This window comes from Pecten maximus, chromosome 14, assembly GCF_902652985.1.
Source record: "Pecten maximus chromosome 14, xPecMax1.1, whole genome shotgun sequence".
NCBI lineage: Eukaryota > Metazoa > Mollusca > Bivalvia > Pectinida > Pectinidae > Pecten > Pecten maximus.
In genome coordinates, this window is record NC_047028.1 from 10,174,799 (window position 1) to 10,192,106 (window position 17,308).

At 34.5% G+C, this 17,308-nt stretch overlaps 2 protein-coding genes and 1 long non-coding RNA gene across 3 annotated transcripts; all 3 read left to right on the forward strand.

The window, feature by feature from the left end:
• The first annotated feature begins 407 nt into the window (after positions 1–407).
• On the forward strand, positions 408–3,870 carry LOC117342692. Its single transcript, XM_033904900.1, has 4 exons — positions 408–738; positions 1,245–2,159; positions 2,514–2,610; positions 2,814–3,870. The coding sequence occupies exons 2-4, from the start codon at positions 1,275–1,277 to the stop codon at positions 3,215–3,217; spliced, it is 1,386 nt and encodes a 461-aa protein (XP_033760791.1). The 5' UTR covers positions 408–738; positions 1,245–1,274; the 3' UTR covers positions 3,218–3,870.
• Positions 3,871–6,649: 2,779 nt separating this feature from the next.
• Positions 6,650–10,463, forward strand: LOC117342785. The gene is made up of 2 exons (XR_004535895.1): positions 6,650–7,003; positions 7,563–10,463. It is a non-coding gene; the product is annotated as an uncharacterized LOC117342785 (long non-coding RNA).
• A 2,578-nt stretch (positions 10,464–13,041) lies between these two features.
• On the forward strand, positions 13,042–15,460 carry LOC117342352. The gene is made up of 4 exons (XM_033904494.1): positions 13,042–13,426; positions 13,533–13,578; positions 14,443–14,523; positions 14,930–15,460. Exons 1-4 carry the CDS (start codon positions 13,118–13,120, stop codon positions 15,361–15,363), a joined length of 870 nt encoding a protein of 289 aa, XP_033760385.1. The 5' UTR covers positions 13,042–13,117; the 3' UTR covers positions 15,364–15,460.
• The last annotated feature ends 1,848 nt before the right edge of the window (positions 15,461–17,308 follow it).

Genomic DNA, 17,308 nt, shown 5'->3' on the forward strand with positions numbered 1-17,308 from the left:
CGCCTGTTACGCCATGCAGTTAGATATGGCAGGCGTTTAGTTATCGAAATTGAACTGGTATATTTGTACATTGATGTCAGTAACTGGATGAAAACATGTGATACTGTAATACACCGAGAGGTTCTTTGTATTGATATTTAATCTAACCTTTCACCCAACTCGAGTTATAAATACACTTACATGTATATTGTAAGTTCAGGTACACAATGTATAGCATTTCCAAATAAGTAAACATCATTTGTATATATATTAACATAGTTTTATATGTTTCATATATGTTTAAATAACTTGATATGTTACTTTTCCAAACTGTTTGCGAAACAGTGGCAATAAACTAAAAATGACATGACTTTTTTTAGTGCTAGTCTGTAACTGGCTGAACGTGACTGTGTTATAAGTGGCGACCTTGAAGTAGACTGTAGTTTATATACTGTGTGTTATTTGTAGAGACGCGTGGCGATATCGAACTGGGTCACACGAGACCAGATGTAAACATTGAAAACTAGACCATAACAATGTCATTTAACGTGATTTAAGAAGACTGGACATATTTGTGATTTCTGCTGATTTTAATTTGGAACAGCCATTTTCCAATCGTATCTAGATCTGTATTCATAGGGGGAAAACTGCAGGCAGGATTTCCAAGGATCTGTGACGTCAGTGTGTTGGCCAGGTTTGAGTACAGAAAAACACACACGGGGTATCAACATAGCGTCAACCTGGTCCATATATTTGCTCGTGAGTATGGTTAAATGACTTCATTATATCAATATATATGTCTCTGAATTAATCCTTATCGAAATATTATAGATCTTAAGTTTTCGAATATTTTGTAAGTTTTAGAAAAAAACAAATATGTTTAAATTGAGAAACCGAAAGTAATACGAATGTTAACCTCTCTATCTATAGTTGTCGACAAACTGTCATTTTACTACATGAATGCTTATGATTTGTTATCGTTTAGTCAACAAGAAAGAAAACGTGATATAACATACCTGTATAATCTTTGTAAACCCAATAATCAATTTATATCCTAATTAATGTTTTTCGTATGTGAGGGTGTGTCTTTTTTTTTTTAATCTTTGTAAATCCAACAATCAATTGATATCCTAATTAATGTTTTTCGTGTGTGAGGTTTTTTCTTCTTCTTAACAATTGGGACATTTTGATAAATTGTGCTATATATATGCATTTCGAACTTTTTAAACTTCCTGCTTATGAAATATCAATATTTATTTTTCAAGTTTGACCAAAACGATGCCGTGTACGTTCCGATGATTACAACAATGGCACATCAACCACGTAAATATGCTAATGTAGCACCCAAACTACCTGGAAGAGAGCGAAAACCTTCAGCTTGTGAATCTTGTAAATGTACTAACTGTAATGATTACGAATCCTGTAACAGTTGTTCTGTGGTAAACGATGGTTACCTTAGAACAGTCCACGACGAAAAACCACCAGTTCCATGTCGACAAAGGAGATTCACAGACGATTTTTCTCCAGAGGTATGTTTTAGGGAATCTATGATACAAGAGGATACACCAAAACACGACACTAAACGAATGAAGGAGCTTGATATTCAACTACCATTGCCAAATATACCTATTGATTTTCAAAAGCCTGAGCCATTTCAGCATAAGGTCCGGAAACCTTCTGACACCCTTCCCATTCCTAATGCAACAGCAACACCCCAGCCCCCGCTACACACACAAAGGGCTGATGTGGAACCCGAACATGTCACAACGAACAAAGTGGAACAGGGTCGGCTGGCACAGGTGGATATAACATTACCTAGAAGAAAAAGTGAGTCTAGAAAAAGAAGAACACGCCAACCTAGGAAAGTACATGTATGGATGAAATTTGGGACCATCGTTTCTATAGTTTTACTTATCGGATTGTCATATATGATCTTTAAAAGTATTAGAGATATTTGCTTTGCACCGTATCACTATAAAAGCACTTCTTCTCGTCATAAATGGAATTATTCTGAACCAAACGAATCTAGACTCGATACAACTATATGTTTTTCATGTGACATAATTGATAAATTTAAAGGAGAGCAGAGTAGATTCGATTTATATGGCTTCAAATCTACCGGTAACAGACGGCATTGCTGTTTGGACCAACTTGGACATATGAAATGGCTCGTTAGTATGGTAAGTTGGGATGTGACCTTATCTCTGTGTATGTAAACGCATGTGAATGGGAGGTAACTCTATGAAACAAACTTTTGAATGAATAGATACATCTGATAATTTAAAGGCATAGTATGCTACAGGGTAAAACGTTCATATACTATAACAAATTATAATTAGTGAATTTCCCTTAGTATGATTTCATTAGGAATAATTCAATGATTTCATTAGGAATAATTCAATCCCTTAGTATAATTTCATTAGGAATAATTCAATCTTTGCATTTTTATTCATTTTTTCATGTCTACTTATATAGTGTATTGGATTCAAACTGTAAAACAAACTTTAAAGAAAAAAAATATTTATTTGTTTCAGATGAAAACGAATGAAATTTTGCAAGATGAAGTGAGGGACAATTCTTCGACTACAGTATGCCCAGTGAAGGCTACACTTGTGCCAATCCAAAATGGAAGTAAGTCTCTTATAAACATTTACCCTCTTACTCCTTCAGAAAATAACAACGGTATAATATACAATATATATATACCCATATGTATTGCGTATTTTATTAAGAAAATCAATTTAATAAGACAGATCGTTGAAAAAAATGGTAATGTATATTTATGTATGTGGCATGTATCTTAAATTAATTATTATAATATTGTATAATTTCAGACAAGACCGATTTAAAACTGAACAATACGGCTTTGCAAACACACTGTAGAGGAGCTTCGATAAATGTGACAAAGGACGCCCTAGTGACCAGAAAGGACGGATTGTATATTGTGTACATGACTATGTCAGTAAAACTAGCTTCAAGACAAACAGAAGGGAACGGACAACATGGAAACATTGCATTGAAAGCATATCTTTTTTGCAGTAAATCTAAAAGGGGAAAATGTATTGAAATGGAGACATTTAACAAAACCATAACGTATAGTGACCAAAATTTTCATGTGTTTAATTTGTACACCGTGAAAAAATTTACAAATGGAGAACACTTTTACCCAGTGCTGTCCGAGCCGGGATATCTATACACAACGACAAAGGGTAACTTTATCGGTGTTGTGGAACTTTGAATTTGATATGAGAGAGAGAGAGAGAGAGAGAGAGAGAGAGAGAGAGAGAGAGAGAGAGAGTTGCGTCAGTTAAAAATAGGATGAGTGTAAAGAGGAGCCTATCTGTGTTCGAGAATTACACATACAAAAAATATATGTTAAAGCAATGTGATAGGAATAATTTGTGCCAATATTGACAGTAACTTCATAACCTTGACCATATGTACCTACTTGTGTAAAGGTTGCATTTCATATTAATTAAAAAATCATTACATTTGTCAATATTTCACCTGAACAGTAAAAATAACCCTTAATTTAATATATCGTCGTGGCGTTCATCTGACGACGACATTATCAATTATACATAACAATTAATGAACGTATGCTATTATTTATTTAAACAATTACGTTTACTTACACAATCTGCATTATCATTAAAGCGATCTTAAATCACTAGTCAGTACTAGCCATTTATTTTTTCCGAAATACTATTTTGAATGTCACAACATACTTATACAAGTCCTGCGACTGATATCCAAGGGATGACTCGCTCTGCCTTGTTTATAAACAATGATCACGACAATTATACCGCTTTAGTGACTTATAAACAAATATTGTAAATAAAATAAAATGTATGTTTTAAATGCAAAATAAAATAATCTTTTTACAACTTTTGTTTGACTTTTTCTTTTCTTTTCCGTTTGAGTGTATACTGCTAATGCTACATAAATAGTAATATCATAAGTAAAACAAGAACTGTATAAGCCAGGTAAGATATAGATTGATGTTATTGATTTTACGTTGAGACAAGACCACAAGACTAGATATTTCAAATGGTCAGCAAAAGCCAATCACGAATTAAGCTATTGTGTATTTTCAGTATTACTTAGGTTTGAAGTATGAAAAAGATACATTAATGCAAATAATGAATACAACCATTTATCTAAGAACGATAAATGTACAAATAATGAATAGGACAGTTTATTTAAAAAAAATCATCATATGAACAATTAATACATGTACATGCTTTTATCTAACAAAGACACAGCAGAAAAATAATGAATACACACACTCATCTAACAAATATATATTTTACTAATAATGAATACAATTATTTATATAATACGATACAATATACAAAAAATGAATACAGAAATTAATATAACAAAGATACACTATGCAAAATGAATACACAGATTCATCTGAAAAACATTTTTAAAAATACTTTAAAAATAATTAATACAATTATTCGTCTAAAAGGTGTCTCGTTCGTATAAAATACACCATTAATGTTTTAATATTTTGATGTATAATGATGCAACGATTATTGAGATTTTTCAATTAAGATACACATTTTCTTTTGGAAAAAATACGTTAAGAATGGAGGACCTGCAAATGTTTATCCCGGGCTAATGTCCAAAATAGATATCTTGCCTGACTTGGGTAAACCCCCTTGCGGGGCCTCTACTTTATTGAATGTTTTTATCTTATTTCACACAGTTACATATGTAACAGTAATGTATATCCAGATACTCCTCGCAGCAGTCTGGTTGCACGTACATATACGTATGCGAGTTCTGCATTAACACTCGAACAAGCACTGGATTTCCATAGGATTTACTGGACAAGTTCTAAATTAAATATAGCCTTAATCTAAATCAAACACTGTTTACTTCTCAAGTTGTAAATCTATAATGCATAATATCACAACAGTGTGTCGGCTTAAAACGTCTGACAAAGTGAGATCAAACAAATATAATAGCTCTATTTTTGTCTGTGTGGTGAACGACATATAACAATACGAACTTATTTTGTGTGCGCATTGCTTGACAACCATATGCAGTTCTTTAAGTAAGCAGAACACTTGAGATCAGTAGACTCGGCCAACATGACGTTTAGGCCGCGATAATGAGTTCTGAGAAACTCCGATTATCACTTTCGTTTATGCAAGACCCCAATGTGAACTTAAATAGGCAAGCTACGTTATGTAGACTGTTTACTCTCAACTATATAACAATGTTAGTTTTAATTTGCATAAATGTTGATATAATAGGTTTTGGTAGAATTAACTTGACAAAATTTTATGAAACTACAATACTCGTCAGTCTCTTTCTATCTTCCTATTTTAAAGAATACACACATTCAGGTTTTGAAGTAAAGGTGTGTTTTTTAATTGTTTTAGGTTAAGGAAAACAAACAGGATATTAGTATTCGGTAAAAGTTACTGGCTAATGATTCTGTAACAAGCACAAAAGTGAGTTACACATCGATATATGATTTTAACAGAATATTATAATATTTTAAAAGAATATATATAGAGGAAATTCAATGGTTTGCCGTTTAATATCAAATTATTTAAATCGTAAGGCAGATGTTTTTTCCCCTATTTTCACGCGTGCGTTGCAAGCTATTGGGAAATATGGACATCATTCAACAAATACGACCCGACCAGATTATCCTATGACTATCTTGTAATATAACCGGGAATAGTTAATACTTCTCCTCCAGACTACAAAAGACACAAACACGCACATTTCCAAACGAACTTGAGGGAGTGGGATAAAGTAGAGGAAACACGAGTTAAACTTCGTGGTACATCTTATTTTAGATTTATTTTTTATCTCTGATAGAAGACCTACTCTGTAAATCATCTGTTTCTTTGTGTTTTATCTAAGGTCAAACAGTATACTATCATTTTGTTTTATGGCGCGGTAAATAAAAAAATAAAGTGTATATCATATGAAGCGATACCTCGAAACGAACAAATTGACTTAACATCAATTTATTTATAGCTATGTTTCACTATTTGTCAGATCCTCTGGTAAAGTAGCTATGTTTCACTGTTTGTCAGTTTCTCTGGTAAGGTAGCTATGTTTCACTGTGATATATAACACATACTAAATATGCCTTTCTGTAATGAATCGGCAATGATGAAAATTGTAAATGAAATATGATATACTTTATAACGAATACAATACAAATTATATCAATCACTTCCGCAGGCCTGTATGGAAACGTTTAAAAGGTCCAGCTGGACTACCCGGAGAAAACCCACGTGGACAGACAGGTGACTCAAATCAAACCACGGCCGCCTAGGCGAAAGTCTGACCATCCAAAAGTGCTGCCAAACAGTGCCAGTCAAGCTCTGATATTCCCGATCGGTTATTCCTTGGCAAACAGCTTTACCGGAATTTTTATTCAGTTTAAACATTTTTTTCCAAATGAAAGATCGCATCATCATCTTTCTTTTTATTTAAAGATAATTGAATGGTTTGAGTGATTTAATGACAAAAATAGCACAGGAAGGTCTCAAAAATGAAATTTTACACATTCAAACGAAACAGTCATTTCAACTCAAAATCGAAAAAACGAAAGCAGATTAAAAAAAAAAAAATAGATAAAAAATTTAAAAAAAAAGAAAAAGAAAAAAACATCTGCATGGAGACCATTTATAAAAATATAAGGAGAATAAGTTCATGTGTTCCCGATGGTTACGCGTCTTCATCAATAACATGTGGCGTCTTCTTGACCTGCTAGATTTTACCTGACGACAGGTGTGAACAGATCTTTTGGATCAATAAAGGTATACTACGATAGTATATACATGTACATGTGTGATATACATACTGATTCGTGTGTGTATGTCAGGTAGAATGATGTCAGCTTGTAGCGCTCTTTAGTGTTTAGTAGTAGGCAGGTGTAATTCACCTCTGACACAAAAATATTTACCGGGGAATCCAGTGACGTCAGACAACTACCTGGTGAGGAAGGCCTTATGATTGTGCATGGGGAAAGTTTAATGATTTTGTGAGTATGAATAAACAAAACATGAATTGTGACAAGCTTAAATATTTATAATAAGACATTGTCTTTCTATCTAGTGTCTCTATAAACAATAAACGTGTGCAACATATATGTTGTCTTATCGATATATGTATGTGGGTGATTTCATGAATGATTACATGTTTCTCACTAAAGATATGCACTGCATGTGTGACCTGGGAGGGATGAATGCGCTATATATTTCTTGAAATTTCATATTTCCTCTGGACAATATTATCTACTCTTGGTGTATAGATATAAATCATTAATAAACAGATCTACATGTGGTTCCGTAATAGCGTATAATGATATATGTGCATTTAACTAGATGTATATCACTAGGTAACATATTCTGATTCGTAGTCGTAAATAGTATCACTTTGAAGATGACATTTATTATAACAATGATGTTATTGTACTAATTTCAATTGATTTGTGACCGAAATCTTAATTTAATATTACATACGATAGTAGTTATTGAAAGGCATATCGCAGTATAAAGTATTTCAACTTTTAACTGTTTTTCTTTTTTTTTTTTTTGCAGAAAATCATAGATCAATGGTATCAGCCGATAATGGCTGATCTGGTCGAACAATATTCAAGTCTGGAAACACTGTCAACTGACACGCTAAACATATGTAGATGTACTCACTGCTGTGAAAGTTACTCCAGTAACGATTCCTTTGGATACCTCGATGTTACCCCAGCTAAATTACCTATACCTTGTCCACAGAACCAACTCCCCGATTCCTTTTCTCCTGAGAAAAACTTTGTTGAAAGAACGAGAGTGAGTGAAGAACGCGAGTTAGATGGGAGACAAACAAACAAACGATGGCAAACTTCTTTTCCGTTTCAACAAGATGTCTTTCAGTTGGAGGGCAATTTGATTGAAAAATCAATTAGAAATGACAGCCAGGTGAAACAAAATGGTTCATGTCGACAAAATCAGTTACATGAAAAGTTTCAGACGGATATCAGTTGTGTGCCAACCACAAGTTGGGAAAATAATATAACAACGGCACGTGAGAGCCTTAGTCCAATGGCAAATGGTATTGAAATCCGAATGACTGTTGATGATCGGGTGACTGGAAGGGGCAATCAACCATCAAATTTCACCTCTGCTCTCTTACCAGAACACGTCCGTCAACAACAGCATGCAGCGAGTTACAAATTTGTTCGATGTTATCCTTTAGACGTATCTTCTCAGAATTCGCTTAAAGTACTTTCTTCTCGATGCTGGTATAGTCAACCATCATCTGGCGAATTACCTGATTCAAGTTCGGGGGGAATGATTCAGCCTCTGGTTTCTGGATGCAATATCAATCATAAACGAGGACAGAGCTGGATGCATGTGCAACGAAAAATCGGAATATTTTTCCCCGTCATTATTTTCATTTGGTTAGTCTATATGCTCATTGAGAGTGTCTTTGAATAACCATGTGTATGTCATCGTTTTCATGTCTCTCAGAGACTATCAACCGCTATTATGTATTCTTAAGTGTAACCTTTAACGACCGAAAATGAGATTCACACAACTTGACAATGCAAAGTCGGGTACTGTAGACAAGATACCGTGGATTATGTAGACTACAGCGAATATTTTTAATGGGACTAAAATTCTAGCTTACAATCAATTCATATGTAAGAATGATATCGTCAAGGACACAATACATGTGAATCAATCTTTAACAGGGTTAAATCAACACGGTATCCCGTGAAGCGATAAACGATAGGCACATGAACGAACACCGGGCATCCTATGCCTTTTTTGGATGTTATCATGATCTTGGAAATATTCTATTTCCGTATGCAATATGAAGTCAGACGTTTTTGATGCCTGTTGATATACCCAATGGTTCCATTGTCACCACCCTAATTCACATGGAACACATCCGATTTTATGTCTCACAAGAATATATTTCCCCTAACGATATTATGACCTGCATCAATCCTTAGTACCCGAAACCATAAGTTCTTTTTGTAAGTGTTTCGTCGGTAGTCGAGATCTTTCGGAGTAAATGTGATATTCTTGAAATATCACGCGTTGAAACCCGGTGTTTTAATTTTCCATCTCGGCCAACATATTGACATTCTAAGAAAGAATACTTATAATGTGTATTTTTGAACCATAACTCTTTACTTAAATTGAAACAACTGCAGTTTGTGAAAATGAAAGATCGTTTGATATCTCAATCGTAGTATATACATACTTTACTAATCCTAATGTTTCATATACAAATGATAGGAAAAGATATTTCAACTGTTGATTCTGAGACGAATGCATTGTATATTACATTGTTTCAAAAAGTATTTTAATTGATCTGTCCAATGGTATCAATCATGCAGATTTTGTAAGTTTAGTTGACCTGAACCAAAATCGTTGTTTACATTAGCTTGATAAACACCACCACTCTTTTACCATAATAATTAATTTGAATTACAAACTCGAAATGTTGTATCATCAAAATTATAAATGTTTCCTCTTGGGACATTTCAATTACAGGTACAAATTAGATTCAGTCAACCAGACACTTCATTCAATGCTTACATCGGCGTCAGTTTACAAGCGTTTGGCTGAGACAGTGACATGTAATGCACAGCATTTATGACTTTTTATGACTCGCTTTTGTTAAAAATAATCTAATTCTCGGAATTTATATTGATTCGTCACTGGGGATTCCAATCTTTCTAAGTACCCGACGAGTCATGATATGTCTATCATTAGACGATACCGTATCCTCGTTAGTAACAGACAACCGTCGGGTATTTTTTCAGCATTCATATACGTAAATGCTGAAATAATCATGCATCCATCCGTCTCACCATCTTTATTGTATTATTATATATTTTGTCCTGGTATTGCGCTGTTGTTTGCTTCCGGGTTTCTATTGTATTTGCAGCATTATAATCGGTCATAGCTCCTTTTTTAGGCAGCAGAAAAGGGTGACTTATTTGGAAGTCAGTCGCCGTACTTCGGACGTTGCAAGAGAAATCTGTGAAATGGAACTTATGTTGAAGACAGTGGATATTTTCGATATCCATGTCCACATGACGGATGTCGCTACTTCTCAGGAAATCAGTATTATAATTGATGAAGTTTCCATGACTGATGATTCGAAACAATTAGTTTATTGAAGTTCCCTTGATTGGTGATAGAAAACAGACATAACATTGAACTTACTGAGATCAGAGGATGTCTGTACCGAGGATCCTCTATATCGCATTGAACTGTTGTCAAACTTATTGACTCGACATCAGAGGATGTCTGTACCCAGGATCCTCTATATCGCATTGAACTGTTGTCAAACTTATTGACTCGACATCAGAGGATGTCTGTTCCCAGGATTATCTTAGTGCCTTTATAATGTATTGTATGGTAAGCGAATTACGGTGTACGTTTGCATTAATTATTGTTTATTAAAAAGTGGCCAAGATCTTCCAATTATGCATTTGTTGAATTATTTCTTTAATATTGTCCATGTCATTGATGTATGATAATTTGTATCACTAACTCGAAATGGTGTATCACCAAAATATGAAATGTTTCCTGTGGGGACTTTTCAATTACAGATACCAATTGGATGCAGTCAACCAAACACTAGTCGATCCGATGCTTTCATCGGCGTCAGTTTACAAGCGTTTGGCTGAGACAGTGTACATGTAATGCACAGCATTTATGACTTTTTATGACCCGCTTTTGTTAAAAATAGTCTCTTATTCTCGGAATTCATATTGATGCGTCACTGGAGACTCCAATCTTTCTAAGTACCCGAAGAATCCCCAGTTATTTTTTATTTTTTATTTTTGTGTGTGTGTGTGTGTGTGTGTGTCCACAACTTACAATAAGTGTATACATAGTGTCACACACTTATAAAGTATTGTTGATAAACGTTTGACGTCATGTGAGAATGATATCTCGTGCGATTTGCGGACCATCACCCAGATGAGAATAAAAGGAAGCTAGCGCCGAAAACGTCCCATAAACATAACGAAGGCGTATAAAAGTATAAATAATGTCAGACACTTTAAAAAGTATCAACCCGTCGTAACATTAAAAAAAAATTGGAATAACTATTGAAGCAAGCATATATCGAATAATAGATTAAATGACGATGTCTAAATATCGTTGTATCAAAATGATTTGCTTTGAATCATTATTTCTTAACAAATGAAACAATCTTAACGGGAAATGTTTGTCATCTTCTTCACAAGACATGCCTGCTGATGCCAATCGTGAAATGGTGTTGAGGCATTCTATTATGTTCTAATATAAAGGAACACAGCTTACCACGCCAGACATGTGTTACAATTATCTTATATATTATCACAAAATCCTAAATGGACAGCGGTTAGAAATCGAAAACGAAAAAAGATAACTGATGAAGAGTTAGTATTGAAACAACAGCGGGTAGTTCTCCTAAAATTGCTCTAACACCTCCAGGATTAAACAGTTATGTGACGTAACTGTCTGATTTATGCTTTTTATATTAATCTCAATCTGCATTTTCTTACCGGTAAAGGTATTTATTAATACTTATGTTGCAAAGTAATGTCAATATATTATTCTAGAGTGTATGGTCATGCCTAGAATTCTGATGACAATTATGTACTTGAGGAAGTAGTCAAACTGGAACCTGTCACATGTAACAGGTATGGTACGAGTTCCTGAACAAAGTTAAGCAAACTAGATTTACCTCCCTTGGTGGGTCACATGTTTAAGCAGTCACTAGCGAAGAAGAAGACGCTTAACGCGGTTTATTTGAGAACAACTTTGAGAGGGGATTGCAAGCGGTATATTAAACTCCAACTAACTAAAGAATATATTTTGTTATCATAAACGATAATGAATTGGTATCATATAAAAGTGTAGCGGATTAAATATTTTATTCTGATGAACATAATGTTACATAAAATTGATATAATTTATAAAATGTATATTGCTTTTTTGATATTGTGGTTTCTGGATGGAAATTGACATTGTTATTCGAACTGCTCACCTTCAAATTTACTAAATCTATGCATTAAGAAGTTTTATAAGTACTAAAATCTCCCTCCCAATCGCCCTCCCTCCAGCCCATTAACCGCCGGCCTTCTGGTAGATCCATCAACTCATCTACCTGTCTGTCTACCTACTTTCTCATCCGTCCATCTATCTATCTACATGTATATATGTTAGCCTGCCCTGTAGGACGTTCCTGCTGCTACATGATCGTAAAAGGCGACTAAAGTTGGGATCTTATCTTTTCTCTATTTTTAAAGTTACTTTTGTCGTCCTTGTGTCTCTCTTGACGTTGACCTACTTTTGACCTGTAGGAAGGCTTTGTCTACTGGCCGAGCCATATACTCCTGAAGCTTTGGGAGTGAGACGACTGGTCCGCCCGTTGTCGGTATAATGTAATTTGGTGGAGTGTACTGCTGGATGTCTTCGGAAGTATACTCCATTGAGGTAGCACTATAGAGTCGGCATCATTTCCAAGTATTTCACAAGGAGACAGGTACGAACATAAAGCACACACAATTCACTACACGCATGCACCTCGCACACAAGGAAGATGGCATTAGCTGTTGATAGGGCGTTAACAATACACAACCAAACAAAATCTACATTAGCCGCTTTACCGTTCTATCCACCCGTGTACATTAATGGTACATGTATACCATATTTTTTTGTTCCTAACAAACTACCAACGCCACCATGTAAGGATACTTTTTTTCTAAACAACCGGTCATTTTTGTTTATCTGGCCTATTAAAACAAACACAACAAAAATAATGACATAATAATGAAACAATATAAACAAAAGTCACTGTAAGCTTTTGATATATCGACACCTCATGCCTGTGAGGGATTTATGTTTCCTTAATTAGTTCAAGAGTAATTTCCAGTTTAGATATGCCAATTGGAAGGCATGATATAATGTTGTATTTATACAGCCATTTGGATTTCCACATAAATAGGTCATGTGTTATCGCCTTACCAGGAAATTATATTTTTCACCATACACGCGTTTATCAAAGTACTTGTTTCGTATCTCGCTGTGCAGACCTTTGGCGCACACTGCGATGTAATGTTCCTGGTTGATTAAAACCTTACCGTAGTATGTCTAACTCTGTTCACTGTCAATTGAAACGCTTGATTCAAGCGAGTGTAGTTGGGAACGTTCTTTTGCTTGCTGCGCTAGTGATCCTATATATAGTACATAAGACACTACAGGACCAGTCCCCAAACATCACACCAACACCAAGTGTGGACGCCCTGACAGACAATGCAGGACAGGTCTGTCTCCCCTGTGACTTTCAGGGACAACAATCGGGCGATACTTTGTACGAGTTCATATTGAAGACTGACAACAACAAAACACTTTGCTGTCTGCAACGCGATGATGTTCTCCAGGATCTGATTCTTGAGGTGAGTCGTTTGTTTTATCGATTTATTGATTTATTCATTAAACCAGTGTCCTAATAATTCTGATGTTTGTTTAACGTTTTCATGTTTTTTGTTTTTGTTATTGCAGCTGGAAGAAGAGAACGGGAAAAGATTGCAAACAAACAGTGGAAAACGTAAGTCTTTTGTTATTACACTACTTACAGTCAAACCTGTCATATGTGACCTTCCAAGACAATATAAAGGTCACATATGACATAAGCTCTCTTAATCCAGGTTCGGGAAACTAGTGTGGTAAATAACATTTGGAGTGAAAACTTCGGCCACATATTAGAAGGAGACACTTAATTCAAGTGGTCACTTAACAGGTTTATTGTGTTTTGAAAACGTACCTTGAACCAAACGATATACCGCATTCAGGAGTTAGCATCACGTTGCCCTTTTACTTTTTACTGGTGCCACATCCAAACCTGTCTCATTACTACATCTTATATAAATCAGCGCTCACAAGGACTTCTAGGATTATTAGCACTGGACATCATCTATTAATGCCCCGTATCCCCTACCGTCCCAGCTTCTGTATCATCAGGAATCAGTTAATCTAATCTGTTTCATTAACATTAATCGGACAGTCCCCGCATTATACCTACTTGATTACATGTTATTCGTAGGAGGTTACTAAGAGCGTTCCCCGGGGAATAAGGAGTTTGTTCCGCGTCTGTATAAGTTAAATTATAATGATCTGGTGTAATGAAACACATATTGTAATAAGGTTAAGTATTGTTTAACGTGTTGCAAACTTTTAAGAAATTTCTTCTGCTCAGACTAGTTTGATGTAATGAAAAAACGCGCACTGGTATGATATACACAGTATTACCACTATGTGAGATACCCTCTTTGAACTGAAGCCGCTTCCGCACTACAGAGATGATATGAAGTTACTATTATCCGTCATGTATATCTGAAATTATGCTGTAATGATTATTTTTTTACAAGTAAGGATTTAGAATGACATCTGTCTAACTTCTGCTATCTTACAGCCATACCAAAGACACTACGTTGGTGGACGGAGAGAAATCACGCCGCACATCTCTACGCTAGTGACATTCGAATTGGTCAAAGTAAGACATTTTCTCATTAGAAATCATTATAAACTGTAATATATCGTTTTGAAAACTTAATATGAAAATACACAAGGTTGCGAAATAAGTTATATCGGAAAGCATTACATTCATCCTCAGTACTTCCCTGTGCAATATGAAGGTTAATGTGTAAAATGAAAGGGAAAAGAAGCTCACCCTACCAGTAAGGAAATTCCATACCGTAAAATTTCCTATAGTAAAGCATTGGAAACATGCCTATTAAGGAACACCCTTGGCCTTGTACTTTATATGTTTCAATGATAATTGTAGAATGTAGAATTAAGATATCATAAGCATGTTAATATACTCTATTTGTCTCTGTTAAATATATAAATGAACATCAATTACCGTTTATCTATGTAAATTCTTTCACTCGTTTCGATAGATTTATCCTGGAAACAACGTGGCATCAGAACATCATTTATACGGAATCTGACGTTGAGTGATGACGGGAGGCAGTTGGCTGTTAACACGATGCCTGGTGCAGGATTGTATTTCGTTTATGCTCTATATACGTTTGACTTCACCAATGCAGCGACCAACAGACAATCACCAATGGGTATCCATAACATCTACAAACACCGACCGGCTATCATCAACAGTGAAAAAGAGAGACTTTGGACGGCGAAGTTTGGAGGCACCAACTCGGCGAAAAGACAGACAAGCTTCCTTTGTGGAATCGTAAATATGAATATGTTGGACACAATAGAATCTGAGGCCATTTCCTATGTGGCAGGAGAAGAATGCACAACCAGATATATAGACAGATCGCCATATTCTAATTATTTTGGCATGTTCAAACTAATTGATTTGTCGTGACTACATTTACTGTTACTTACGGAATCATTGCACATGTACTGCTATGTCTGTTCAGTGTTGACAACTGTTAAAACTAATAAAAGATATGGTGTTGCGAGATTTAGTTCTTTTTGCATGATACAATTTGACAATAGAGGGAATATCCCGTTTGATGACTTTGATGTATACTTTCTCTAGACCGTAATTTTGCTGAATGGATTAGATCATTGCAGATGTAAGTCGTTTTAGCATTAAAATAATCAGAATGGATAGAAAAAGATAAAATTGAACTGACACAATTTTAATGACTGCTTTATATAGATAATGGATTGAGGAAATGACAATTTAAAAACTTATATTTGGTCTGAGAATCGATTAAACTATTGCAAACACAAACCAAACAATATGTTTAATGATATATTTCCTTTAAAACGTACATGTAGAATAAGATCAGATAATAAAAAGACTTGACATATGAATATATTCAGTATAGACTATATGGTAGAATATTACCATTATACATGACAAAATAGCAATCCATCAGCCCCTTTTTGAAATTTGAGCTCGAATGAGCTTTTATAAGCATTTCTTTGATTAAAAAAAGAAAAGAAAAGAAAAAAGAGCATTTTTTATACAAGTGTTCTCCGTCATCAACTAAGCCGCTGATAAAATATAAATGGAAATTTGGCAATGTGATGTCAAAAATAATTCGCGATTGATAAATTCTGTTCTTAAGAAATACTCCAAATGTTTGTTCCTACATACGTATTATAATTTTTTTATGTATTGATATGGTAAAATTTACTAGATTACTATATGTACTATGCCCATTTAAGCGATTTGATAAGTTTATTTGCTTTACACACACAGCCCATACAAATAATCTGGTATTTTTACGGAATACCCAAACACATAATATGTAATCGTCCCTTGATAATAATAATGGGACAATCAAATACTGAGAAATGTATACTGTACACTATAACTGGTTCAAAACAATATCCTCAATCTAACCTGTTGTCACATTTAATCTCATCAAAAACCAAAGGGAACTGAACGTTAAATAAACAATGAAAGTTCTCTGCTATTTATGAAATAATCCCTATAACTTTGTTTTTACTGACTATACATGTATTTGTGATTGTTCTAGAGAATCATACAAGTCTTGGTACTATAATATATCAGAGAACACTCGTTGTGAGGAGTTCATGACCAATCAGGCATTTATAAAGAAACTCTTTATCATTACATGATTACATATAAGATCATACAAAACATCAGTCTGGCTTTACACCTGAAGATTCCACTGTAAATCAATTATTATCTATTTTCCATACCATTGTTAATTGCCTACATCAAAATAAAGAAATCAGATTTATATTCTGTGACATAAGCAAGGCTTTTGATAGAGTTTGGCATAATGGACTGCTCTACAAGTTAGAATCATATGGTGTTAAAGGTAATCAACTAAAGTGGTTTCAAAACTTTTTATCAAATAGAAAACAGAGAGTTCTAACTGAAGGTCATGCTTCAGTATTTGACCACCCTGATCAGGCAGGGGTTCCAGAAGGCTCGGTCCTCTGCCCATTATTGTTTTTAATATATATCAATGATGTTGTTTACTGTGTCTCTAGTAAAAATAAATTATTTTCAGATGACACTTCTCTTTATGGTACATGTAATGGTAATCCCATTAAATTGGCACAAACTCTTTCAGATGACTAATATTAAGCATTGGGCCACTAAATGGGACATCAAATTAAATCCTTCCAAAACTGAATCTATTATCTTTTCAAGAAAAACTGACAAGAGTCACCCTATCATTACTTTTTATGGTGAACCTATTACACTTAGTGACGGTGCTAAATGGAACCAACACATATCTAGAATTTATGATAAAGCATTTAAAAGAATAAATATTCTAAGATTAATAAAAAAGAAAGTTGATAGAAAATCTCTGACTATT

Coding starts and splice junctions, on each gene's coding strand:
- LOC117342692 (XM_033904900.1), top strand. CDS start 1,275: ATGATTACAACAATGGCACATCAACCACGTAAATATGCTAATGTAGCA. Junction 2,160..2,513: donor TGAAATGGCTCGTTAGTATG/GTAAGTTGGGAT, acceptor TATTTGTTTCAG/ATGAAAACGAATGAAATTTT. Junction 2,611..2,813: donor TGTGCCAATCCAAAATGGAA/GTAAGTCTCTTA, acceptor GTATAATTTCAG/ACAAGACCGATTTAAAACTG.
- LOC117342352 (XM_033904494.1), top strand. CDS start 13,118: ATGTCTAACTCTGTTCACTGTCAATTGAAACGCTTGATTCAAGCGAGT. Junction 13,427..13,532: donor TCCAGGATCTGATTCTTGAG/GTGAGTCGTTTG, acceptor TTGTTATTGCAG/CTGGAAGAAGAGAACGGGAA. Junction 13,579..14,442: donor GCAAACAAACAGTGGAAAAC/GTAAGTCTTTTG, acceptor GCTATCTTACAG/CCATACCAAAGACACTACGT.